The 22,253-nt window shown below is 47.4% G+C and overlaps 1 protein-coding gene across 1 annotated transcript in view; it reads left to right on the forward strand.

The window, feature by feature from the left end:
• gas2l1 (growth arrest specific 2 like 1) overlaps positions 1 to 19,260 on the forward strand; it is a 55,141-nt gene extending 35,881 nt beyond the window's left edge. Inside the window, exons 3-5 of the mRNA XM_033043351.1 lie at positions 3,058 to 3,154; positions 7,737 to 8,136; positions 17,644 to 19,260. Coding sequence (XP_032899242.1) covers positions 3,058 to 3,154; positions 7,737 to 8,136; positions 17,644 to 19,258 — 2,112 coding nt within the window. The 3' untranslated portion in view covers positions 19,259 to 19,260. The remainder of the gene's footprint in view (positions 1 to 3,057; positions 3,155 to 7,736; positions 8,137 to 17,643) is intronic.
• The last annotated feature ends 2,993 nt before the right edge of the window (positions 19,261 to 22,253 follow it).

Raw genomic sequence — 22,253 nt, forward strand, 5'->3', positions numbered from 1 at the left:
GCGTTCAAGAGCCTGATAGATGTTGGGAAGAAGCTTAACATCCTCAAGCAAAATAAACCTGTGTCTGTGCTTTTGAAGTCTCTCCCATGAGCAGAGTAGTCATCAGTAAACCATACATCGCCAGCCATTACTCAGCAACGGAGAGAATGCAAACTAATGCAAAGTTCCAGTGTTAGGGTGAATCATTGCGGTGCAGAGGGCATCAAAGGCGAAGTTCGGTGGGACAAGGGTCAAAGCGCACTAAGGCCTGAAGTGTGGTTCACCTGAAGAGCAAGGAGAAACAAGCATGCCACAGAGTGAGCAGTGGAAAGAAACAATCCAGTGGCTTTGTGTGTAATAGGAAGGAACTGAAGATATTGTGGTTTATACCAAAGATTGACACAAAGTGCTGGAGTAACTCAGCGGGTCAGGCAGCATCTCTGGGGGGAAAAGGAAGGGTGGGGGCCTTTCTTCAGGAATCAAAGAAGGGTCCAGACCCAAAACATCACCTATTAATGTTCTCCAATACAACACAATACAATACAATTCAATTTATTGTCATTTGGACCCCTTGAGGTCCAAACGAAATGTCGTTTCTGCAGCCATACATTACAAACAAATAGACCCAAGACACAACATAATTTACATAAACATCCATCACATTGCTGTGATGGAAGGCCAAAAAAACGTATGAGTCCAGAGATGCTGCCTGACCTGTTGAGTTGCTCCAGCACTTGTGTTTAGAAGTGGCTTTGCATTTCAGGAAGTTCTATTCCAGAGTAATGAGGTCATGCTGAGAAGTTGATATTGGAGACACAAGGAACTGCAGATGCTGGTTTACCAAAAAAGACACAAAGTGCAGGAGTAACTCGGCGGGTCAGGCAACTTGATATTGTTTAATGAGTCACCCAGCCTTGGTCTCAGACAGCTACCTGGCCTCTGGGTGTTATACAATCCTGCACATGAGGAACAGCTAATGCTGGTTTACCAACAAAGACATTCAATGTTGGAGTAACTCGGTGGGTCAGGCAGCATCTCGAGACAACATGAGAGACTTTGCTAATCGGGAACCTTTGTCAGATTGATTGCAATAGGAGGGAGAAAGCTGGAAGAGAGGTAGGGACGGGACAAAGATTGGCAAGTGATGGGTGGATACAGGGGAGAGTTTATTTGTGATCATCCGATGGTTGGACTAAGGCCAGAGATGAAAAGACAAGGTCTGAGACATGGAGATGAGGATACAAGAGGCTCGAAATGTGAAGCCAGAGGAAGGAATACAAGTGGAAGGGGACGGGAGGAAGGGGAAAGGGAGAAGTATTTGTGCATTCCATGTGGATGGAGCGGAGGGAAGAGAGGGGGGTGTTAGTTACCTAATATTGGAGAATTCAATGTTCATACTGTTAGGTTGTAAACTACCCATGCGGAATTTGATGTGCTGTTCCTGCAGTCTGCAGGTGGCCACACTCTGGCAATGAAGGAAGCCCAGGGCAGGAAGGTCAGTATGGAAAGGGGAGTTAAAATGATTAGCAAGCAAGAGATCTAGTGGGCCGTGGCAGTCTGAACGCAAGTGTTTAGCGAAACGGTCGGCGAGTCTACACTTGGTCTCAGCGATGTACAGGTGGCCAAGTCGAGAGCACCGGGTGCAGTAGATAGGGTTGGAGGAACTTCCATTTCACCTGGAAAGACTGCTGGGGTCCCTGGATGGAGCTGAGGGAGGAGGTATAGGGACAGATGTTACATCTTCTGCGGTTGCAGGGGGAAAGAACCTGGGGAGGACGTGGTTTGGGTGGGAAGGGATGAGTGAACCAATGAGTTGCGGAGGGAGCGGTCTCTGCAGAAGGTGGAAATGGTGGGGAACAAGCCGAGAGATTGCCTTTGGTATCACAGATTTTTTTTATCAGAGTAATGTTATCATTCGATTGCACGAGATTGTTTGATTAGTCACCCAACCTCAGGGTGTCAGACAACTGCCTGACCTCCAGATATGATACAATCACACATCTCTACACTCGTTAATTACATCTTTCGGCAGTAGAGCTGCTGCCTTACAGCGCCACAGACCCTGGGTTAACATATGTAGAGCGTTTGACGGCACTGGGCTTGTACTCGCTGGAGTTTAGAAGGATGTGGGGGGGGACCTCATTGAAACGTACCGACTAGTGAAAAGCTTCCACTAGTGGGAGAGTCTAGGACCAGAGGTCATAGCCTCAAAATTAAATGAGATTCCTTCAGGTAGGAGACGAGGAGAAATTTCTTTAGTCAGAGGGTGGTGAATCTGTGGAATTCTTTGCCACAGTAGGCCGTGGAGGTCAAGTCAGTGGATATTTTTAAGGCAGAGATTGATTCTTGGTTAGTACGGGTGTCGAGGGTTATGGAGAGAAGGCAGGAGAATGGGGTTAGGAGGGAGAGATAGATCAGCCATGATTGAATGGCAGAATAGACCTGATGGGCTGAATTAGCCTAATTCTGCTCCTTTCACTTACGACCTAGGTTCGATCCTGATTACTGGCACTGTCTGTGCGGAGTTTGCATGTTCGCCCTTTGACTGCGTGGGTTTTATCTGGGTACTCCGGTTTCCTCCCTCTCTCCAAAGACGTGCAGGTTTGTAGGTTAATTGGCTTCGGTAAAAAAAAATGTAATTGTCCCTAGTGCGTAGGATAGTGCTAGTATCTGGGGTGATCACTGGTCAGCGTGGACTCAATGGGCTGAAGGGCCTGTTTCCGTGCAATATCTCTAAACTCTATAGTCTTTGACCTGCTAAGTCAACAGCCGTAAGAAAAGAAAGCTAGATCAATTTAGATCAAGTGAGTTTATTGTCATGTGTCCCTGTATAGGACAATGAAATTCTTGCTTTGCTTCAGAGGTTTAAGGCTTGAAAGGCAACGACTCTACCGCTGCCTCACTGTGCCACCCATGGAGCAAGATCATTGCAGGCCCATGTTCCAACAATGAGAATAGATGATGTTATGTAGTTAAACTGTGCTTACCATAAGGAAGATTAGAGCTTCACTGAATATTTAGGAACAATCTACCAGTGCTTTAGAGATGAGCAGTCTTGCTTTCTTTTTGTTCCGGCAGGTTCTGCGGAACCATGTGATGGTGCGTGTGGGCGGAGGCTGGGACACGCTGGAGCACTACCTGAACAAGCACGACCCCTGCAGATGCAACTCATCCAGTGAGTGGGCTCAGCAGGCACCATCCCATTTCCTTTCCCACACCTTGTTGCTTCCTATATGTTAAAGGAACGATGCTTTCCTGGCTTTCGAGCAGATATTGTTGGGCCAGGGTCAATCCGACACTGCGGGAGTACCGTCACACAGAGGGTTTGAGGTGGTGCAAGAAGGGAGATTGGCCTGAGAGCAAACATTACTGGGGTTGACATCTGAGATACCAGCAACCCTGCACATTTTGTTTTTTAGAGATACAGCGTGGAAACAGGCCCTACGGCCCACGGAGTCCACACTGACCATCGATCACCTGTTCATACCAGTTCTATTCTACACACAAGGGACAATTTACAGAAGCCAATTAACCTGCATGTCTTTGGAGGAAACTGGAGCACCCGGAGGAAACCCACACGCTCACCGGGAGAACATGCAGGCTCTGTACAGACAGCACCCGTAGTCTGGATCAAACCTGGGACTCCGGGGCTGCAACTCTACCACTGTCCCACTGAGCTGGCCTGAACAAGAACGCCCCACCTCGACTCCTACCTATTTTTCCCCTCCCCTCCTGCTTTCCTCCCTCTAACTTTGCAACTCTTCATTCCTGTCTCACACCTTCTGTTTTTATCTCTGGGCTTTGTTCCAACTATCTGCCTATCAACCCTCCCCTCACCTGCATCCACCTATTACCTGCCATGCATCATCTTGCCTCTCTGAGCTCCCCCCCCACTTCAACACACAATCAGCCTGAGGAAGGGTCCGGACCCAAAATGTCACCTATCCATCTTCTCCAGAGATGCTGTCTGACGCGTTGAGTTGCTCCAGCATTTCGTGTCCTTTTACATATTAACCAGAGTCTACAGTTCCTTGTTTCTACTCTAAAAAAAAAAAAGTTAAAGTCAGTGTGTATGTGTGGGTGTTAGACAAGAACAGGATTGTGAGACTCCCAGTCTCCTCCAACATTCAGTATATCAAACTCAGTTACTCAACATGTTTGAGTGTTTCCTGCTATCAAGCTGCTGCCTGTCCTCTGGGCTGGGTGTGTTGATAGGGTGTGTATCGCAGCCTGCTTATTATTAAATTCTTGAGGTCGGATCGGGAGAAACTGCCCCAGCTACATAGCATCATCTATTCTCATTTTTGGAGCATGGGATTATCATGACCTTTCCCTCGGGCAGCACAGTGGTGTAGCGGGTAGAGCTGCTGCCTCACAGTGCCAGAGACCCGTGCTCCATCCTGGCCTTGGGTGCTGTCTGTACAGAGTTTGCACGTTCTCCCTGTGACCGCATGGGTTTTCTTTGGGTGCTCCAGTTTCCTCCCACGTTCCAAAGACGTGCAGGTTTGTAAGTTAATTGGCTTTGGTGAAAAATGTCCCTAGTATGTAGGATAGTGCAGCGTATGGGGTGATTGCAAGTCGGTGTTATAAAAGACTTTGATCCAATTTAATTATAATGTAATGCATCACAGTATCAGAGACCCGGGTTTGAATCTGACTATGGGTGCTGTCCCTGTGGAGTTTGCACGTTCTACCTGTGACCGCATAGGTTTCCTCCCACATCCCAAAGATGTGTGGGTTTGTAGGTTAATTGGTTTCCGTAAAATGCCCCAAGTGTGTGGATAGATGAGAAACAACAGGAATAAAAAAAAGACCATATTAATTGGTTCAGGTGTGAAATCTTTATAGGAAGTAAAAATGTCTTACCTGCTGAAGGTGTTAACTTCATTGCTTGCTTCATGTTCTGCTTCCTGGCCGTCCACCACTGTCTTGGTAACGTAGCAATTGCTCGGGTGAAGCTGCAACAACACATCTCTGTCACTCAGCAAACTACAACAGCACTATTCCACCCTAGCCTGATGCTGCCTCACACCAGGGATTGGCCCGTGTAGAGAAGGAAGCACCGCAGATGCTGCAAATCTGAAATAAAAACAGAACGTGTGCAGGAAGGAACTGCAGATGCTGGTTTACAGTGCATTCAGAAAGTATTCAGACCCCTTCACTTTTTCCACATTTTGTTACATTACAGCCTTATTCTAAAATGGATTAAATTATTTTATTTTATCATCAATCTACACACAAAACCCCAGAATGAAGAAGCGAAAACAGGTGTTTAGAAATGTTTGCAAAGTAATTAAAAAGAAATAACTGAAATATCACATTTACATAAGTATTCAGACCCTTTACTCAGTACTTTGTTGAGGCACCTTTGGCAGTGATTACAACTTCAAGTCTTCTTGGGTATGACGCTACAAGCTTGGCACACCTGTATTTGGGTAATTTCTCCCATTCTTCTCTGCAGATCCTCTCAAGCTCTGTCAGGTTGGAGGGGTGCATTGATGCACAGCTATTTTCAAGTCCCTCCAGAGATGTCCGATCGGGTTCAAGTCTGGGCTCTGGCTGGGCCACTCAAGGGCATTCACAGACTTGTCATGTAACCACTCCTGCGTTGTCTTGCATGTGTGCTTAGGGTCGTTGTCCTGTTGGAAAGTGAACCTCCGCCCCAGTCTTGGGTCCAGAATGCTGTGGAGCAGGTTTTCATCAAGGATCTCTCTGTACTTTGTTCCGTTCATCTTTCCCTTAATCCTGACTAGTCTCCCAGTTCCTGCCGCTGAAAAACATCCCCACTGCATGATGCTGCCACCACCATGCTTCACCGTAGGTATGGTATTGGCCAGGTGATGAGCAATGCCCAGTTTCATCCAGACATGACGCTTGGCATTCAGGCCAAAGAGTTCAATCTTGGTTTCATCAGGCCAGAGAATCTTGTTCCTCATGCCTTTTGCCAAACTCCAAGTGGGCTGTCATGTGGCTTCTGTCTGGCCACTCTACCATAAAGGCCTGATTAGTGGAGTGTTGCAGATATAGTTATCCTTCTGGAAGGTTCTCCCATCTCCACAGAGGAACTCTGTCAGAGTGACCATTGGGTTCTCAGTCACCTCCCTGACCAAGGCCCTTCTACCCAGTTTGGCCGGGCGGCCAGTTCTATGAAGAGTCCTGGTAGTTCCAAAGTTCTTCCATTTAAGAATGACGGAGGCCACTGTGCTCTTCGGGACCTGCAATGCTGCAGAAATTGTTTTATACCCTTCCCTAGATCTGTCTCTCGACACAATCCTGTCTCTGAGGTCTGCGGACAATTCCTTTGTCTTCATGGCTTGGTTTTTGCTCTGACATGCACTGTCAACTGTGGGACCTTTTATAGACAGGTGTGTGCCTTTCCAAATCATCTCCAATCAATTTAATTTAACCACTGGTGGTCTCCAATCAAGTTGTAGAAACATCTCAAGGATAATCAATGGAAACAGGATGAACCTAAGCTCAATTTTGAGTGTCATAGCAAAGGGGCTGAATACTTGTGTAAATGTGACATTTCAGTCATTTATTTTTAATTACTTTGCAAAAATTTCTAAATACCTGTTTTCGCTTCTTCATTCTGGGGTATTGTGTGTAGATTGATGATTTAAAAAAAATTAATCCAATTTAAAATAGGGCTGTAACGTAACAAAATGTGGAAAAGGTGAAGGGGTCTGAGTAATTTCTGAATGCACTGTATATTGACGATAGACACAAAATACTGGAGTAACTCAGTGGGTGCCTGATACTGCCTGACCCACTGAGTTACTCCAGCATTTTGTGTCTATCTTCACCATCTTCAAGTATCACCATTTTGGGTCAGAAAACCTTTGGAAAGAACACCAGGAAGGTGATTGAGGGGATTCTGAAATAAAACTGGTACATAAGGTGTAACCTTGAACATAGAGCTGTGCAGCTCAGCGACAGGCACTTTGGCCCACCTCGGTATACAGGGCTAGTCCCATTTGTTTGCATTTGGCCCAGAGCCTCTAAACTCTTCCTATCCATATATCTGCCCAGATATTCTTTAAAGCTCTTAATTGTATCCACCTCTGCAGCTTCCTCGGGCAGCTCATTCCAGATATAGACTACCCTCTGCTCTTGTTCTTTTAATTCAATCATTATTTGTGTAAGTACATTGATGACATCTGAGCATTGATTTCAGGAATACTCACTGACAACCTGGTGGTAAAAAAAAAATTGTTACATATTGTCCCAAATCCAGGTCCTATTTGTATCTTTGTGAGTCTGTGCGTGTAGGAAGGAACTGCAGATGCTGTTTTAGACCAAGTGCAAGAGTGGGTCAGGCAGCATCTTGAGAGAAAAGGAATAGGTGACGTCTTGGGTCGAAACCCTTTTTTAGACTTTGAGTCGTGGGGGTGGGGACTAAAAGTATAAAAATGTGCAGCACGTCAAGAGCCGGCACCGATGAGTGGTGGAGCCCACAATGGTCCATTGTTGGCTGTGGAGGAGGTGATAGTGAAGGGATATATGAATCCGAACAGTGGAACTGGCAGGATGAATAGGGTGGGGGGCGGGACAGAGAGAGAGAGAGAGAATGCAGGAGTTGTAAGCTACCCAAGCAAAATATGAGGTGCTGCTCCTCCAATTTGAGTGTGGCTTCACTCTGACAGTGGAGGAGGCCCAGGACAGAAAGGTCAGTGTGGGAATGGGAATGGGTTTTAGTGTTTGGCAACCAGGAGATTATGACTGTAATTCAGACCCTTGCTTTCAATCACTGACAGCACATCGCCTTCAGTCAGGGAAACCTTCATCCAAGACATCGCTGAACAACAGTCCTCTCGCCTCCAGAGCTCCAAGTCCCGGCCCACCGCGCTTTCCCGAAGGACCTGCTATTTCAAAGCTGCCCGTTAACGGCAGGCAGGCGGACAGACGAACCAGTTCAGCGGCAGAATGGTCAACAGTGAAACAAAATGGACTGCCTGCCACGAAAAGGGACAGGCCATTCAGCCCAAGTAATGGTGCTAGCAAAGGTCAGGTGACCAGGCAACAGGGGACACCTGTAACCACAACTACTGCAGGAGAGTTGATGAATAGACGCATCACACAAACACCGGACATGGCAAGGGCCATCTCTCCCCGATCGCACGACTTGTCAGAACCAAGGGGCTCCGGACCTGGGAGGTAACACAACTTATTTTAGTATTTTGAGTCGATTCACTTTCGAGAAGTGCGGCTTTTGATTCTAACATCGTTATTGGTGTTCCGACATTTCCTGATTTATTTTGTATTTTGGCTAATTTGATTGGAAATCACTCCTTGAATATGTTTAAGAAAGAACTGCAGATGCTGGAAAAGTCGAAGGTAGACAGAAATGCTGGAGAAACTCAGCGGGTGAGGCAGCATCTATGGGAGCGTAGGAAATATGCGAATATGTTCTTTATTTTTCCTTCCACAGAAATTCGACCAGTGTCTTAACATGTCTCCGAGTTTGGCTTGCGTCAACAAATATCCTCGTTTCCATTTAGTCATCGCAGAATGCCGCTAGCAATGTATTACAGGGATCTGGGATCTCATGAATTTTGCCCATTGTGAATGTTTTGGCAGTTCAGATAATTGTTTATTGAATTCTGTTTTTATAGTCTGAGTGATTTGAAATACTTCATTCTAAAATAACCAGGGTGCCCCAGTGGTGCAGCGGGTAGAGCTGTTGCCTCACAGCACCGGGTTCCATTCTGACCACGAGTACTGTCTGTGTGGAGATTGCACGTTCTCCCCGTGACCGTGTGGGTTTCCCCTGGGTGCTCCGGTTTCCTCCCTCATCCCAAAGACGTGCGGGTTTGTAGGTTAATTTGGCCCACTGCAAATTGCCCTTAGTGTGTAGGGAGTGAATGGGAAAGCGGATTAACATCGAGCTAGTGTGAACGGGTGATTGGTGATTGGCCTGTTTCCATGCTGTATCTCTAACATAAACTAAATTTCCTATTTGTGTTTCTCACGACTGCCATTTAACTTAAGGGACCATTAAATTTGTTATCGACAGATCTGTCAATGAGAATGTCAATCAGGAAATAAACAAAATCTAAAAGTCCTGATGTGTGTAGGAATTATTGAAGAATGTTCATTCTAGATTTTAATCGATGAATTGCAAATAATATATCTTTTCTTTAGGTAAAAATATTGTAATTTATGGGCCAAACACTGAAGATCAGATAATCCAAAGAAAAACAAAACTAAGGTACACAAAAAATGTTGGAGAAACTCAGCGGGTGCAGCAGCATCTAGGGTTTCGGCCCGAAACGTTGCCTATTTCCTTCGCTCCATAGATGCTGCTGCACCCGCTGAGTTTCTCCTGCATTTTTGTGTACCTTCGATTTTCCAGCATCTGCAGTTCCTTCTGAAAAACAAAACTCCATTGGCTGGAGAAATTCTGTGGTTTCAATACTTTGCTTAATATGTTGGCTGCCTGCGTAAAGCAAGTACTAACTGGATCATAGAGAGAGCGAGAGAGAGAGAGAGATAGAGATATGCTTTGTGGTGTCCAAAGTGATGTATTGCAACATTAGATTTTGATTTATTCACCCACCCTTATGTGGAAGAAAGTTATTAATTTTGCTAGGAATCATTGAGTCATACGGGGTGGAAAGCAAGGAACTGCAGATGCTGGAATCTTTAGCAAAGCACAAAGTGCTGGCGAAACTCAGCAGGTCAGGCAGCATCTATGGAGGGAATAGACAGGCAACATTTTGTGTCGGGACCTGGAGTCTGAAGAAGGCTCCGACCCAAAACATCACTAATCTTTCTCTCCACAGTGGCTGCCTGGATCTACTGAGTTCCTCCAGCACTTTGTGTTTTGCTCTCAATTCCAGCGTCTGCAGTTCCTTATCTCCATTGGCGATTATTTGTTTAGTTTCTAAAGTTTAATATATGTATTGCATAAATCATTAATTTTTGGGTGAGGAGAGAAATCCATTGCCCTTGAAACTATTTGAGCATGTGATCAAAGAAACAGATTTATGTCACTTGATATTTATCAGAGTGTTTTGAGCATTAGCCCTGCATTAAGTCATTAAGTTTGACAAAAATAACCCCAGAGCTAATTCTATTAGCTTACAATAGATTGTTTCAGGCTGGAGCCTGCAAGGTTTATGAGCTCCATCCACTGCCAATTTGCTTTGCAGTTTAAGGGCCAGAAAGCCACAGCCCACTTTACTGTTGCAGAGCAACTCATTCTTCACCTCCACTCATTCCATGTTATTCAGAGCCTGAATTCTTCAACCAAAAAGCATAGTCCAAATGTTATGCCTGCAATAGCAATGGAACTCGCAGCCTTTGTTACTTCATGCATATGACAGTGTGTGCATGGGTTAATATCGAAATCCAGGGATACTAATATGATTCAGCCATCCTCCACACTTGTTTTGTAAACTTCCCACGGAGTGGCACGGTGGTGCAGCGGCAGAGACCCGGGTTTGATCCTGACTACGTGTGCTGTCTGTACAGAGTTTGTACGTTCTCCCCGTGACCTACATGGGTTTTCTCAGGGGTCTCCGGTTTCCCCCCACACTCCAAAGATGCACAGGTTTGTAGGCAAATTGGCTTGGTATAGTTGTAAGTTGTCCCTAGTGTGCGTAGGATAGTGTTAGTGTGCGAGGATCGCTGGTCGGTGTTGACCCAGTGGCCGAAGGGCCTGTTTCCACACTGTATCTCTAATCTAAATCAAGAGAGGTTTGGTGTGAGCTTGCTTGAGAGTAGTTGGCAGACATGTTGAATGTTTTTCTCAGTGTTGCATGAACTGCGTTTTAATGGAGAAACGAAGAACTGCAGATGCTGGCTTTCTAAAAAAAAAAAAAAGAGGCACAAAGTGCTGGAGTAATTCGGCAGGTCAGGCAGCATCTCTGGAGAATGTGGATTTTACTTTCTAAAAGTAGACTTTATTCAGAACAAACGTTATGGACAACATGGATTGGCAATGTTTTGGGTCAGTAGCTTTATTTGGACAGGTTGGGAGGAAAGGGGTGGTGAAAGAAAGCTGGGAAAGAGGAGGTGCAGGTCCAAGTCTTGTAGGTAATAGGTGGACACGTGAGGGGGGGGGGGGGTTGATGGGCAGATGGTTGGGACAGAAACAGATTAATTGAAGAGATGCAAGTTATGAAGCCAGAGGAAGGAATGTGGGAGGAGGGATAGGGGTGAAATAGGTGCGAGTATACTAGGCCATTCTAACTGCCCAGCAAATACTTTAGTTTACGGTGAGGCACAGATACATAGAAACATAGAAACATAGAAATTAGGTGCAGGAGTAGGCCATTCAGCCCTTCGAGCCTGCACCGCCATTCAATATGATCATGGCTGATCATCCAACTCAGTATCCCGTACCTGCCTTCTCTCCATACCCTCTGATCCCCTTAGCCACAAGGGCCACATCAAACTCCCTCTTAAATATAGCCAATGACAATCCTGCTTGCATTCAACTCTGCTCAGGTGGGTGAGGTTAAAATTGTGTCTGCCGCTGCTCTTTTTTAAGTCTTGATCAATTGCCTCCCAGTCCTCCTTCAGAATTCCAATGATTGGATTAAATTCAATGATACTTCATTGTCACATGTACATGTCCAGAGACACAGGTTCGATCCTGAACTCGGGTGCTGTCTGTGTGGAGTTTGCACGTTCTCCTCGTGACCGGTTTCCTCCCACATCTCGGACATGCGGGTTTGTAGGTTAGGTGCAATGAAATTCTTTGTTTTGCATACAATACACAAAGTGTATGTCGCCAACTTTCTGGTGCTGGCAAAGATACAAAAAGTACCCATTAGAGTCATAGGTACACAAAAATGCTGGAGAAACTCAGCGGGTGCAGCAGCATCTATGGAGCGAAGGAAATAGGTAACGTTTCGGCTCGAAACTCTTCTTCAGACTCCACCCATTAGAGTCATGTTGGTTCCTCTTGCTTCTCGACCTTCCCCCACACAAAGTCCCTCTTTGTTTCTTTGTTGTCGACAGCCCCACTCTCTGGGTCCCTCCTGACTTTTTGGTTTCCAGTTTACAACAATTTCAACAAAAACACCTTGGTAAATCTGTGACAGTCGGCATCTAATCACCTCCACCAGTTGCTGGGATTGGGACAATGTAATCGGAGTACGACGTTCAGAGACTTACAAAGGATGGTCATCAATGTGGTTGGTGTAGCCACAATAACAATGCTGGATTCAAGGCTGCACATCACCAACTCTTAAAGAACATTTCTCAAAAATGGGAATATTAACATTTATTAACCAGATTGAATGGATAGTACTTTGACCTTCTATTCAAATCATTTTATGATGGTTCTTTTGAACTTTGGAGGATGATAACAAATCATTATCTCTTTAAACGGAGTTATTAGATTAGATTAGATTAGATTAGATTAGATTATACCTTTAATAATCCTTTACAGGAAATTACAATGCCACGACAGCTTCAAGACAAACATAATACCACACATTTCCTCAAATAGCTTCCATACTTAACAAGTTAAAATACAAGTTAAAATACAAGTTAAAATACAAGTTAAAATACAAGTTAAAATACAATGAATGAAAAAAAAGTGGAGTTATTTATGCGCATTATATAACCTTATAGCAGCTGGTATACAAGACTTCCTATGTCTCTCAGTTTTGCACATTGGTGCAATCAGTCTCTGACTGAAGATGCTGCTCTTGATCACCTTCAGGGCATGGAGTGGGTGAGTGGGGTTGGTCAATATTGAACCCAGTTTGTTCAGAGTTCTGGCCTCTGCCACCTGCTGGACCGTTCGTTGCTCAGCCCCGACCACTGAGCCGGCCTTCCTGATCAGCTTGTCCAGTCTGTTTTTGTCCGCTATGTTCACAATTTTTCAAGAGATGCTCCAACCATCTGACTCACCAAACCCACAATAAAGAGAGCAGATTGGAGACCTTTCTCACCTTCAGTATCTGTTCTTGCACTGTAGGTTCTTACACTCCATCATAGTTCCTTGCAGGTGTCCTTGAGACTCTTGAAAGGCGCCCATAAATAAAATTTATTATTATTATTAGAGTGCACAGACTGACGCTTGTGAACATGAGCTGAAACAAAATGTGTATGGTTCATTCAGTAGTTGTTCACATATTAGTTTCTCGTTTACATTAAATAGTTTCACATATTTAGAGATACAGCGCGGAAACAGGCACACCGAGTCCGTGCCGACCAGCGACCCCCATACAGTAGCACTATCCTACATACTAGGAACAATGTACAATCTACAAACCTACACATATTTGGAGTGTGGGAAGAAACCGGAGCACCAGATGAAAACCCACATGGTCACGGGGAGAACGTGCAAACTGTGTACAGACAGCACCCGTAGTCAGGATCTAACCTGGGTCTCTGTAGCTGTAAGGCAGCAACTCTACCATTGCACAACTGTGCTTCCTACTTGAGAAGTGTAATCTGCTCCTGGAATACGAGCTGGTGAAATTTCATCATCTGTTCACAGGACTAAGATGTAAATATCATCTTTCTTCTATGATCCACAGAGCGACACAGTGGGGCAGTGGGTAGAGCCGCTGCCTCACAGCGCCAGAGACACAGGTTCGATCCTGAACTCGGGTGCTGTCTGTGTGGAGCTAGCACGTTCTCCTTGTGACCGTGTGTGTTTCCACCAGGTGCTCCGGTTTCCTCGCACATCCCAGGCATGCGGGTTTGCAGATTAATTGGCCCTGTGTAAATTGTAAAGTGGAATAACGTTGAACTAGTGTGAACGGGTGATCAATGGTCGGCGTGGACTCGGTGGGCCATAGGGCCTGTTTTCATGTTGTATTTCTAAACTAAACCTCTTGGGTTGTAATATTTGATATTCTCATTACTGACTGAACTAGCAGGGGATAATTTCCATGCAGTAGAAATGTTCTGTAGGAACATGAAGTATATACGGGATTACTTCACGAGCGAGTTTTAACTTGATTGTGTGCGTTTGCGTGTGAGTAGCTTTAATTGGATAATTAAATGTGATTAAAGGGAGCATCTGCTGAAGGCCAGGTATCTGAGAATTAGCAAGCCCTTGTATGTCTCTGCTGGTATCAGTGTGTGAATATCTAGCAGTGATTCATTCTGAGGGGTGACTCATTCTGATCTGATATGACTAAGAGAATCAACTAATTGAAAACCATTGATAGACACAAAAAGCTGGGGTAACTCAACGAGTCAGGCAGCATCTCTGGAGAAAAGGAATAGGTGACGTTTTGGGCCGAGACCCTTCTTCAACCAGTATCTGCTGTTCCTTTCCACACAAAGGAGAAGCATTTCTGTGGTCGAAGTGTACTTGTACATTTAATGGGGGGGAAATGTCCAAGATATTTCACAGGAGGAGGGTTGGGCAAACATTTAGTGAAGGAAGGAACGAACTGCAGATGCTGGTTTAAACCGAAGATAGACACAAAATGCTGGAGTAACTCAGTGAGACAGGCAGCAGCTCTGGAGAGAAGGAAAGGGTGATGTTTCGGGTCGAGACACTTCTTCAGACTAGTCAGGGGAACGGGAAATGGGAAATATAGACAGTGATGGAGAGAGTGATAGAAGAAATGAATGAAAGATAAGCAAAAAAGTAACTATGATAAAGGAAACAAGCCATTAGTTGTTTGCGAGGTGAGAACGGGGTGTGTGACTTGGATGGGGGAGGGATGGGGAGTGAGAGAGGGAGTGCAGGGGTTACTTGAAGTCAGAGAATTCATTTGTTCTATATCTCTACATCACTGTAAACGCTGCCTGTCCCATTAATGTCTGTATTCCAGCATTTTGTGTCTTTAAACATTTAGTGAACATGGGACTAAAATCTTGGCCCTTGAAATGGGGCTGGAGAGAGTGGAGGCTTGTAAAGAAAAATCAATTAAACCTGTTGCTTCTTCTTCTTCTTGCGTATGCTGAGTCCAAAGCACGATTGCCCACAGCAAAGCAAAAGTTGAACATTTCTGACTTCATGACAAAGTAGTCCAGAGTGTTTGTCATACAGTATGTAGTACCAACAACAGTGTTATGAAATTCTTACTTGCGGCAGCATAACAGGCTTGTAAAGGTAGTTAATATATAATAAACAATTCAATAAATTAATAACCACAATACTAGTGCAAATAAACATCGGTGCTGTAAACAAAGACAATCCATAGAAGTTCATAGTATTTGTTTTAAAGATAGACACAAGATGTTGGAGTAACTCAGTGGGCCAGGCAGCATCTCTGGGGGAAATGGATAGATGACCTTCTTCATTGCAGTATTTTTAATTTTAATGATAAAACAAGAAAAGGGCTGATATTGTAGTGAAATGGTCTCTTGGTTTATGTTCAAAGAGCTCTTTATTCTGATCAAGGGCTGGCAACAAATTATCTCCCTTTTGCGTCTACTCAAGTGACCAATATGCGGAGTTAATGATGACGGGATGTGAGTAATAAGGTTATAATTTAAACAAGGCGTTCAGATGACATAAACCACATGAAGGAGCTATTACACACTCACAATTCCATCATTTTATTATTATATTTTTGGCCGTGGCTAAGTTGTGTTAATGGCAGTTAAATGATGTTGCTGATCCCAGAAGGATTTGTAATGTAAGAGGTTATTGTGATGTTGCTGCTGCTGCTGTGATAGGTCTGGGTGACCCATAGTCCGACAGCAGCAGATGAAAGAGCCTGAGTAAATTGCAACAATTAGGAGACTAGTACGATAGATTTCTGTTCTCTTTCCAAGATCCCCCTCCCTCCCCCACTTCCTTCTGTATTCCTTCATTCATCAATGTCTTGCTTACAACCCAGCGGTATGAACACCAAAATCCCCAATTTCAAGTAACAACCCCCTCTCTCTTTCGAAGATAAGGTCATAAGGAATAGGAGTGGAATTAGGCCATTCAATCATGGCTGATCTATCTCTCCCTTCTAACCCCATTCTCCTGCCTTCTCCCCATAATCTCTGACACCTGTACTAATCAAGAACAGGTTCAAGAACAAGAACTAGACACAAAATGCCGGAGTAACTCAGCAGAACAGGCAGCATCTGTGGATAGAAGGAATGGTGACGTCTCCCCTGTCTATGATCAATGGGAAACATCACCCATTGCTTCTGTCCAGAGATGCCCGCTGCATTACTCCAGCATTTTGTGTCTATCAGCAGGGGGAAACCAGCATCTGCAGTTCCTTCCTACACATCCCCTCTCTCTTTCCATCGCCCCTACAAACACATGTCCCTCTATCTCTATTCACCCCAGTCACCCTGTACCTTCCTCCCTTCCCCCACCTCCCCTCTCCACCTGCTCACCTCCCCAAGTTCCATATTTCCTCTTATCCCTCTTTCCCCGAACCATTGCAAAGAATTGAGATGCTAGAATCTTGAGCAAAACACAAAGTGCTGGAGCAACTCAGTAGGTCGGGCAGCATCTGTGGAGGAAATAAGACAGGAGATCCATCTTCAGACCATGCAAATAGTTGCTCCTTCTATCTCAAGAAGATGTCAAACCTCAAATTGTGAAATGAACCGTAATGTAATAAGAAGGAACTGCAGATGCTGGTTTATACCAAAGATAGACACAAGAATAGAAAGAGAATAGAAATAATTTAATTGCCACACAACCAAGGTCGGTGGTATTTGGGTTGCCAGCAGCGGTACAATAATAAAGAACACAACCACAATAAAAATTTTACACAAACATCCACCACAGCATTCATCACTGTGGTGGAAGGCCGAGCTTGGCCAGTCCTCCTCCATTTTCCCCGTGGTCGGGACCTCCACCCTCCACAGCCGTTGCTGCGGGCGTCCAGATGGTAAGGGACAAAGTCAAAGTCAAGGTGAGTCCAGGATCGGCTCTTCCCAACCAGAGACCGCGGCTTCAGGCTGGTGTAGGCCGCAGGCCGGCGGTTCAAAGTTTTAAAGTACCTGCCATGCCGCAGCCGGAAGCACCGCAGTCTGCAGGGCCGGCGGTCGAAGCTCCCCTCCAGGGGAGATGATAAGTCCATACCACGCCCGCGGTAGAAGACGGCCGCGGGCCGGCAGTGAAAGCTTCTTCTTCCACCCGGGTCCCCAACGTGAGATCCCGGGCTGTAGACGCCGCACCAGCTGGAGTTCTGCAGACTACGGCTTCAGGCTGCCGGCTGCCGCGGGCCAGCGTAACGGAGCGCTCCCCTCCAGCGAGGTCTCACCCGCTCCGCGCCGAGAGTCCACGCTGCGCCCAGCCGCTGAAGCTCCGGGCGCGTCTCCGGGAAAGTCCGCGCCGATCCCTGCTGTTAGGCCACGGGGGAGGCGACCTGAAAAGTCGCCTCTCCATGGAAGAGGCGGCCGAAACGGTTTCCCCCCTCCAAAGTGCTGGAGTAACTCAGCGGGTCAGGCAGCATCTCAGGAGAACATGGTTAGGTGACGTTTCAGGTTATTTTCAGTCTGTAGGGTTCTGACCCAAAACGTCACCTATCCTTTTTCTCCAGAGATGCTGCTCGACCCGCTGAATTACTCCAGCACGTGGCTGAGTTACTCTAGCACGTTGTGTCTTTCCTTGGTAAACCACATCTGCAGTTCCTTGTTTCTACACTTAAGCATCTAGTTAGACATGTAGTAATGCATGACACACTGGTTGCTACCTTGCACTGTTTGCAGTTAATTCTCTTGTAAATTGAATTTTATTTTGCTGTGGATTAAATATTTTGTTTTATCTGTGCATTTCAGGCGAAGGGAATCCTCGATCCCCAGGCGGCCAGTGGGGGAACGTGAACTCACTCCCATCAGAACGGGGCCACCACGAAAGACTTTCTCCCCAAGGAAAAACTCCAGTGACGACGTCCTGATTGTAGACAGGAGAAACGGCAAACACGTTGTGCACCGGAGCTTGGCACAGCAAGATCCCAGTCTAAGGACCGTCCAGGTGAGGCGGAGAAGTCAGTCATCAGACCACCAGAGTTGGACGGAGCAAGGCGGTGAGGATGAGAGGGCGGCTCGGCTACCCGGCACCAAGTCCCGCCCATCCCAGGAACTCACCAGAACCTCCTCCAACTCCAGCCAGGACTCTACCGCACCCACCAAGGGCAATGGTCCAAGGGGCTACGGCCTGAGGGGCAACCGGGGCAAGGGGACCTCTCGGGCCAGGGGCCACGGAGGAGAGGCAGAGAGAAGGACCAAGTCCCCCGCTCCATCCAAGGCCCCCACTGGTTCCAGGATGGCCCTGATCCCAGCCCGGTCCTCCAGCCCCACTCCCACCGCTGGCCCCGTCAGACCTCCGCCCCGCACCACCAGACCCGCTCACCAAGGCTGGTGCTACGACAAGAACCACAACCTTCTCAACTTCTGCCTCGATTCAGACGGCTGCTGTGGGAGCAGCGGGTGCCCGCCCCGGTTGGAGGTGGACAACTTCCACCCTGCCCGCACCGCCCACACCACCGTGGAGGACGAACTGTACAGGGGCTTCGAGGAGGAGTTTTTGGCCAACACCCGGCAGATGTCGCTGGAGAGCAGTGGGAGCGAGGGGGGTGAAATGCTCCCGGTGATCGGTGTGACCCAGGCCACCGTGGAAGGGCAGCTGGAGATAGCAGATACTCTCTGCCGCCCCTCGACTTTACCGGGACCTCACGCTTTCAATGGGCCGGGAGAGGATGCAGAGACACAGGAAGGACCACCACCAGGGCAGAGCAAGACCCCGGTGTTGGATGGGGACTGGATCGGAGATGTCCTGGAATACCGCCCCCACAATCTTCTCCAGACCATCGAGAGCGTGAGGGAACCCGATCTCCCAAGTCCTCTGGGCGAGGGGGGACTTTACACGGGGGAGATCCACAGGTCAGGACCTCCTGAAGCCGAGGTGCAAAATGGACAGGACCTCCCCAGTGGTGTAGTGGCCAGAACCCACACTCCGCCCCCAGCCGATGGTCAAGGCCTTGACAAGACCGATGGACCCACCTCCACCGAGTTGCCCTCCAACCTCCAGATTAACTCGCACGTGGTTCAAATGAGGCCCAGGAAAGGGTTGAAGAAGCCCGACCGAGTGCCCTCCATCTACAAGCTCAAGCTGCGCCCCAAGATCCGCCCTCGGACCGACAATCAGCCCGAGAGGAAACCGTCCAAAATCCCCACCCCGGTCGGGTGCAGGCAAGGCCAGAGGTCCCCGAGGTCCCCGAGGTCAGGCCAGTGCTCCTTGCTGGAGGGCGGCCATTCCAGGCGTAAGACCAAGCATAAACTCATCTTGTACTGCGAGGACCTCCAGAGCTCGAGAGAGGATCTCCTGCCCTCCCCCACCTCCAGCGACGGGACAGCCCCCAACCTAAACCGCCCCGACCACTCTTGGGATTGACCCCCCCCCCCCCCACCCCCCCCCCCCCCCCCCCCCCCCCAAATGTTTACACCACCATTGTTTAATTTAATGAGTTGGAACCACTGAACCTCACGTCGGTGTTGCCCATTGCAGTTCTGTTGGGGAACTTGATCATCTTCCCAGGAGATCTTCCTTGTTGGGGGAGGAGAACTCATCACTCCGGCTTCTAATCTGTTTAGCAATGTTCAGTTCCCCAACAGAGATTCTTGCTGCTTGCAATTTGACTCCACCTGATGCACACTGGAAGGATTGTTTTTACATGAATCACACCTTTAACTATCACCTGTGGAGACTGTGGCTGGGGCTCCATCGCTAAAAGGGGGGACGGATTGAGATTATTGGAAGTGCAACGCAACACTTTGCTCTGTTGGATATTCCGGTGGGATAATCACGGTGGGCCGCTTGTGTTCAGTGTAGCATTTGGCCAAGTGAATCTGAGCGGGTATGCGGGTAAAACAGGGCAGGGCGTCCACTGGGGCAAAACAAAAATCTGTTTGCAATCAATCGGCAACCGAGCAACCTCCCTCCCGTCCACTGAGGTGGGATTGGTGCTGTCCGTGCTCTGGTGATATACTTTCCATCTTACAGCCGGGGGGGTTGGAGAGGGTGGGGACAGTGAGATACCACTGCCCTCGCATGTAGCAGTTTAACGAAAACCTCGAGCTTTCTACTTGCTGACCAATCTGTGTACTTAATCATTGTTCTAAAGGACAGTGTAGTGGGAAACGAATAAGCAGCGCTGGCTTATTTTTCTCAGACCCGAATGGTGTTACTCGGGCTCTGATTATTTCATGGCAGGGGGGCCATGTTTTAAACAGGGGCGTTTACAATCCATGCACTGACCATAACGCACGGTGCGAAGAGTTGGCACAGAGCTGGTAACTCACTAGTCCTGTAAGCCAAGGGTTAATGGGTTTTTTAAGCGCGCTATATGTTATAAACCACAGTGTTTTCATGGTGGAATCAAGCGCTCAGAGACTTGGTGTTGTTCCTCGCTTCATGACATCAAATGCACTGTTTGCGCGCACAAGTCTCTGTCTCTCGCCCTCTCTCTCCCTCCCTCTCTCCCGTTTCCTCTCACTCCCTCTCCCTCTGTGTCTCTTCTTCTTCTTCTTCTTCTGTCGTGTGTCTTTTAGACCTGCAGCTCCGTTGAGGTGAGCCAGGCCAACGTGTCATCGTCCAGGTCAAGCAGACCTCGTTCACCATTCGGTGGCTGGTGTTTGGGGCAACTGGTGACTCTGTGCTCCACTGTCTGTGTTGGGTCCCCACACTTGCAATGTCTCTCTCCCTGCCTCCGTCTCAAACCAGTTCACTGTCTGCAGCGGCGACATGCCAAGGTTGAAAGCGACCACGAGTATCTTGCATGCACTCCACAGCCACGGCCTCCATTTGTTCCCCAGACCTTTTACATTGAAGCCCACGACACTGAAGGTCATGGGCGCACTGTGGGTCACATGGCGGAGCATCTGCAAATAATATTCAACGCTTCCCACCAGTTCTCAAGAGGATGCATTATTTTGTAAGAGGCTTTGTCGTGGTCTTGGAAAGGAAGCTTAGTTGGGGGGTTTTTCCCCTCCCCGCTGTTGGGTTTCCTTTGCGTTTCAACACTGGGCGAATTGTCCCCAGATAGTTGACTATGAGCTCCCACCCCTAGTTTGGTGGCGTGGACATCCAGCAAGTCACCCTGCAAGGGGGATATCGAGGCCGTGTGCCAAGATCTCTCCGTTGCCCCGGTGTCGATGTTGCCTCCCCCCTCTCCCTCCCTCCCCACGGGGGTGGGTGTCCGGGTGCCCAGGATGCCAGGAACCCCAGGTTGGGAGTTGGGATGAAGACTAGGTATCTGCCCTCCCGTTGTACAGTGGTTAGGATTAAGAGCATCTCCAATCTCTCTCGATCTAACCAGGGACAGTGGCCAATGTGGACATGGCTTGAACCCGCAAGCAACGCTGCCTCCACCTGTTCCCCACCCACCAGATGCCTCTTTCCTAGTTCGCCTTCTGGAGTTAGTGTCTTTTAGCTCGCCCTTGCCTGCACCTTGGCGCTGTTAACCAAAGAATTCTCCCTGGGCACAAAATACTGGAGCAACAGGCAGCATCTGTGGAGAGAAGGAATGGGTGACGTTATCGGGTCGTGAACCTTCTTCTGCCCCAGTCACCTATTCCTTCTCTCCAGAGATGCTGCCTGCCCCGCTGAGTTACTCTGGCATTTTGTGTCTATCTCCGGTGCAAACCAGCACCTGCAGTTCCTTCCTACACAATTCTCCCTGGGCTCTCCATGTGATGATGTGATCGCCAAGCTTCCTAATACCCGCCTTTCAGGAGTCTGCATACTTCACAAGACAGTTGCTATACCTACCCCCGCCCCTCGTATCTATCTCCCTGTGGCCACTTTCAACTCGCCCCATGTCTAACTTTAGTAAAATGTTTCCACTTCTGCTGAGGCTTTGACAAGAGATGGTAGCATTGTGCTTGCTGGTCACAGCGCCGGCCCAGAGCAGATGCTGCCTCCTTGGAAATGGCCGGGAGTTTTTTTTAAGATGCGGCTGGACTCAGCAAGAGGGAGACCAGAGTAGATCACTAGGGCAATGAGTCTTCTGCGTTTCCAGTATTAGAGTTGAACGCCCATATCCTGCCATTTGGAAGGAGTGGGGAACCTCAATGTAATCATTCACTTTAAATTCCAGTTCCCTTCAGTATTGGAATGACCCTGTGAATTAATGATTTATTCCTGCCATCCCCTCTTCTCGACATCCATGTCCTCGCCTCATTTAGAAGTTAGAAACTTTTTTTGTTGTATCAATAATGTGGGTATAGGGTTCACATTGTCGTCTATTCTCATTAAAATGGTGGCTTTATTAGTGATGTTTCTAATTGTAGATCCAATTCTGCTGCTAATCATAAAAAAACATGTTTGTCCGATGAAATGATAGAAGTATGTGCTCTGTGGATTTGCATTTTAAGACTGGGTTCTGCCT

Source organism: Amblyraja radiata, chromosome 25 (assembly GCF_010909765.2).
Source record: "Amblyraja radiata isolate CabotCenter1 chromosome 25, sAmbRad1.1.pri, whole genome shotgun sequence".
In the NCBI taxonomy this organism is placed as follows: Eukaryota; Metazoa; Chordata; class Chondrichthyes; order Rajiformes; family Rajidae; genus Amblyraja; species Amblyraja radiata.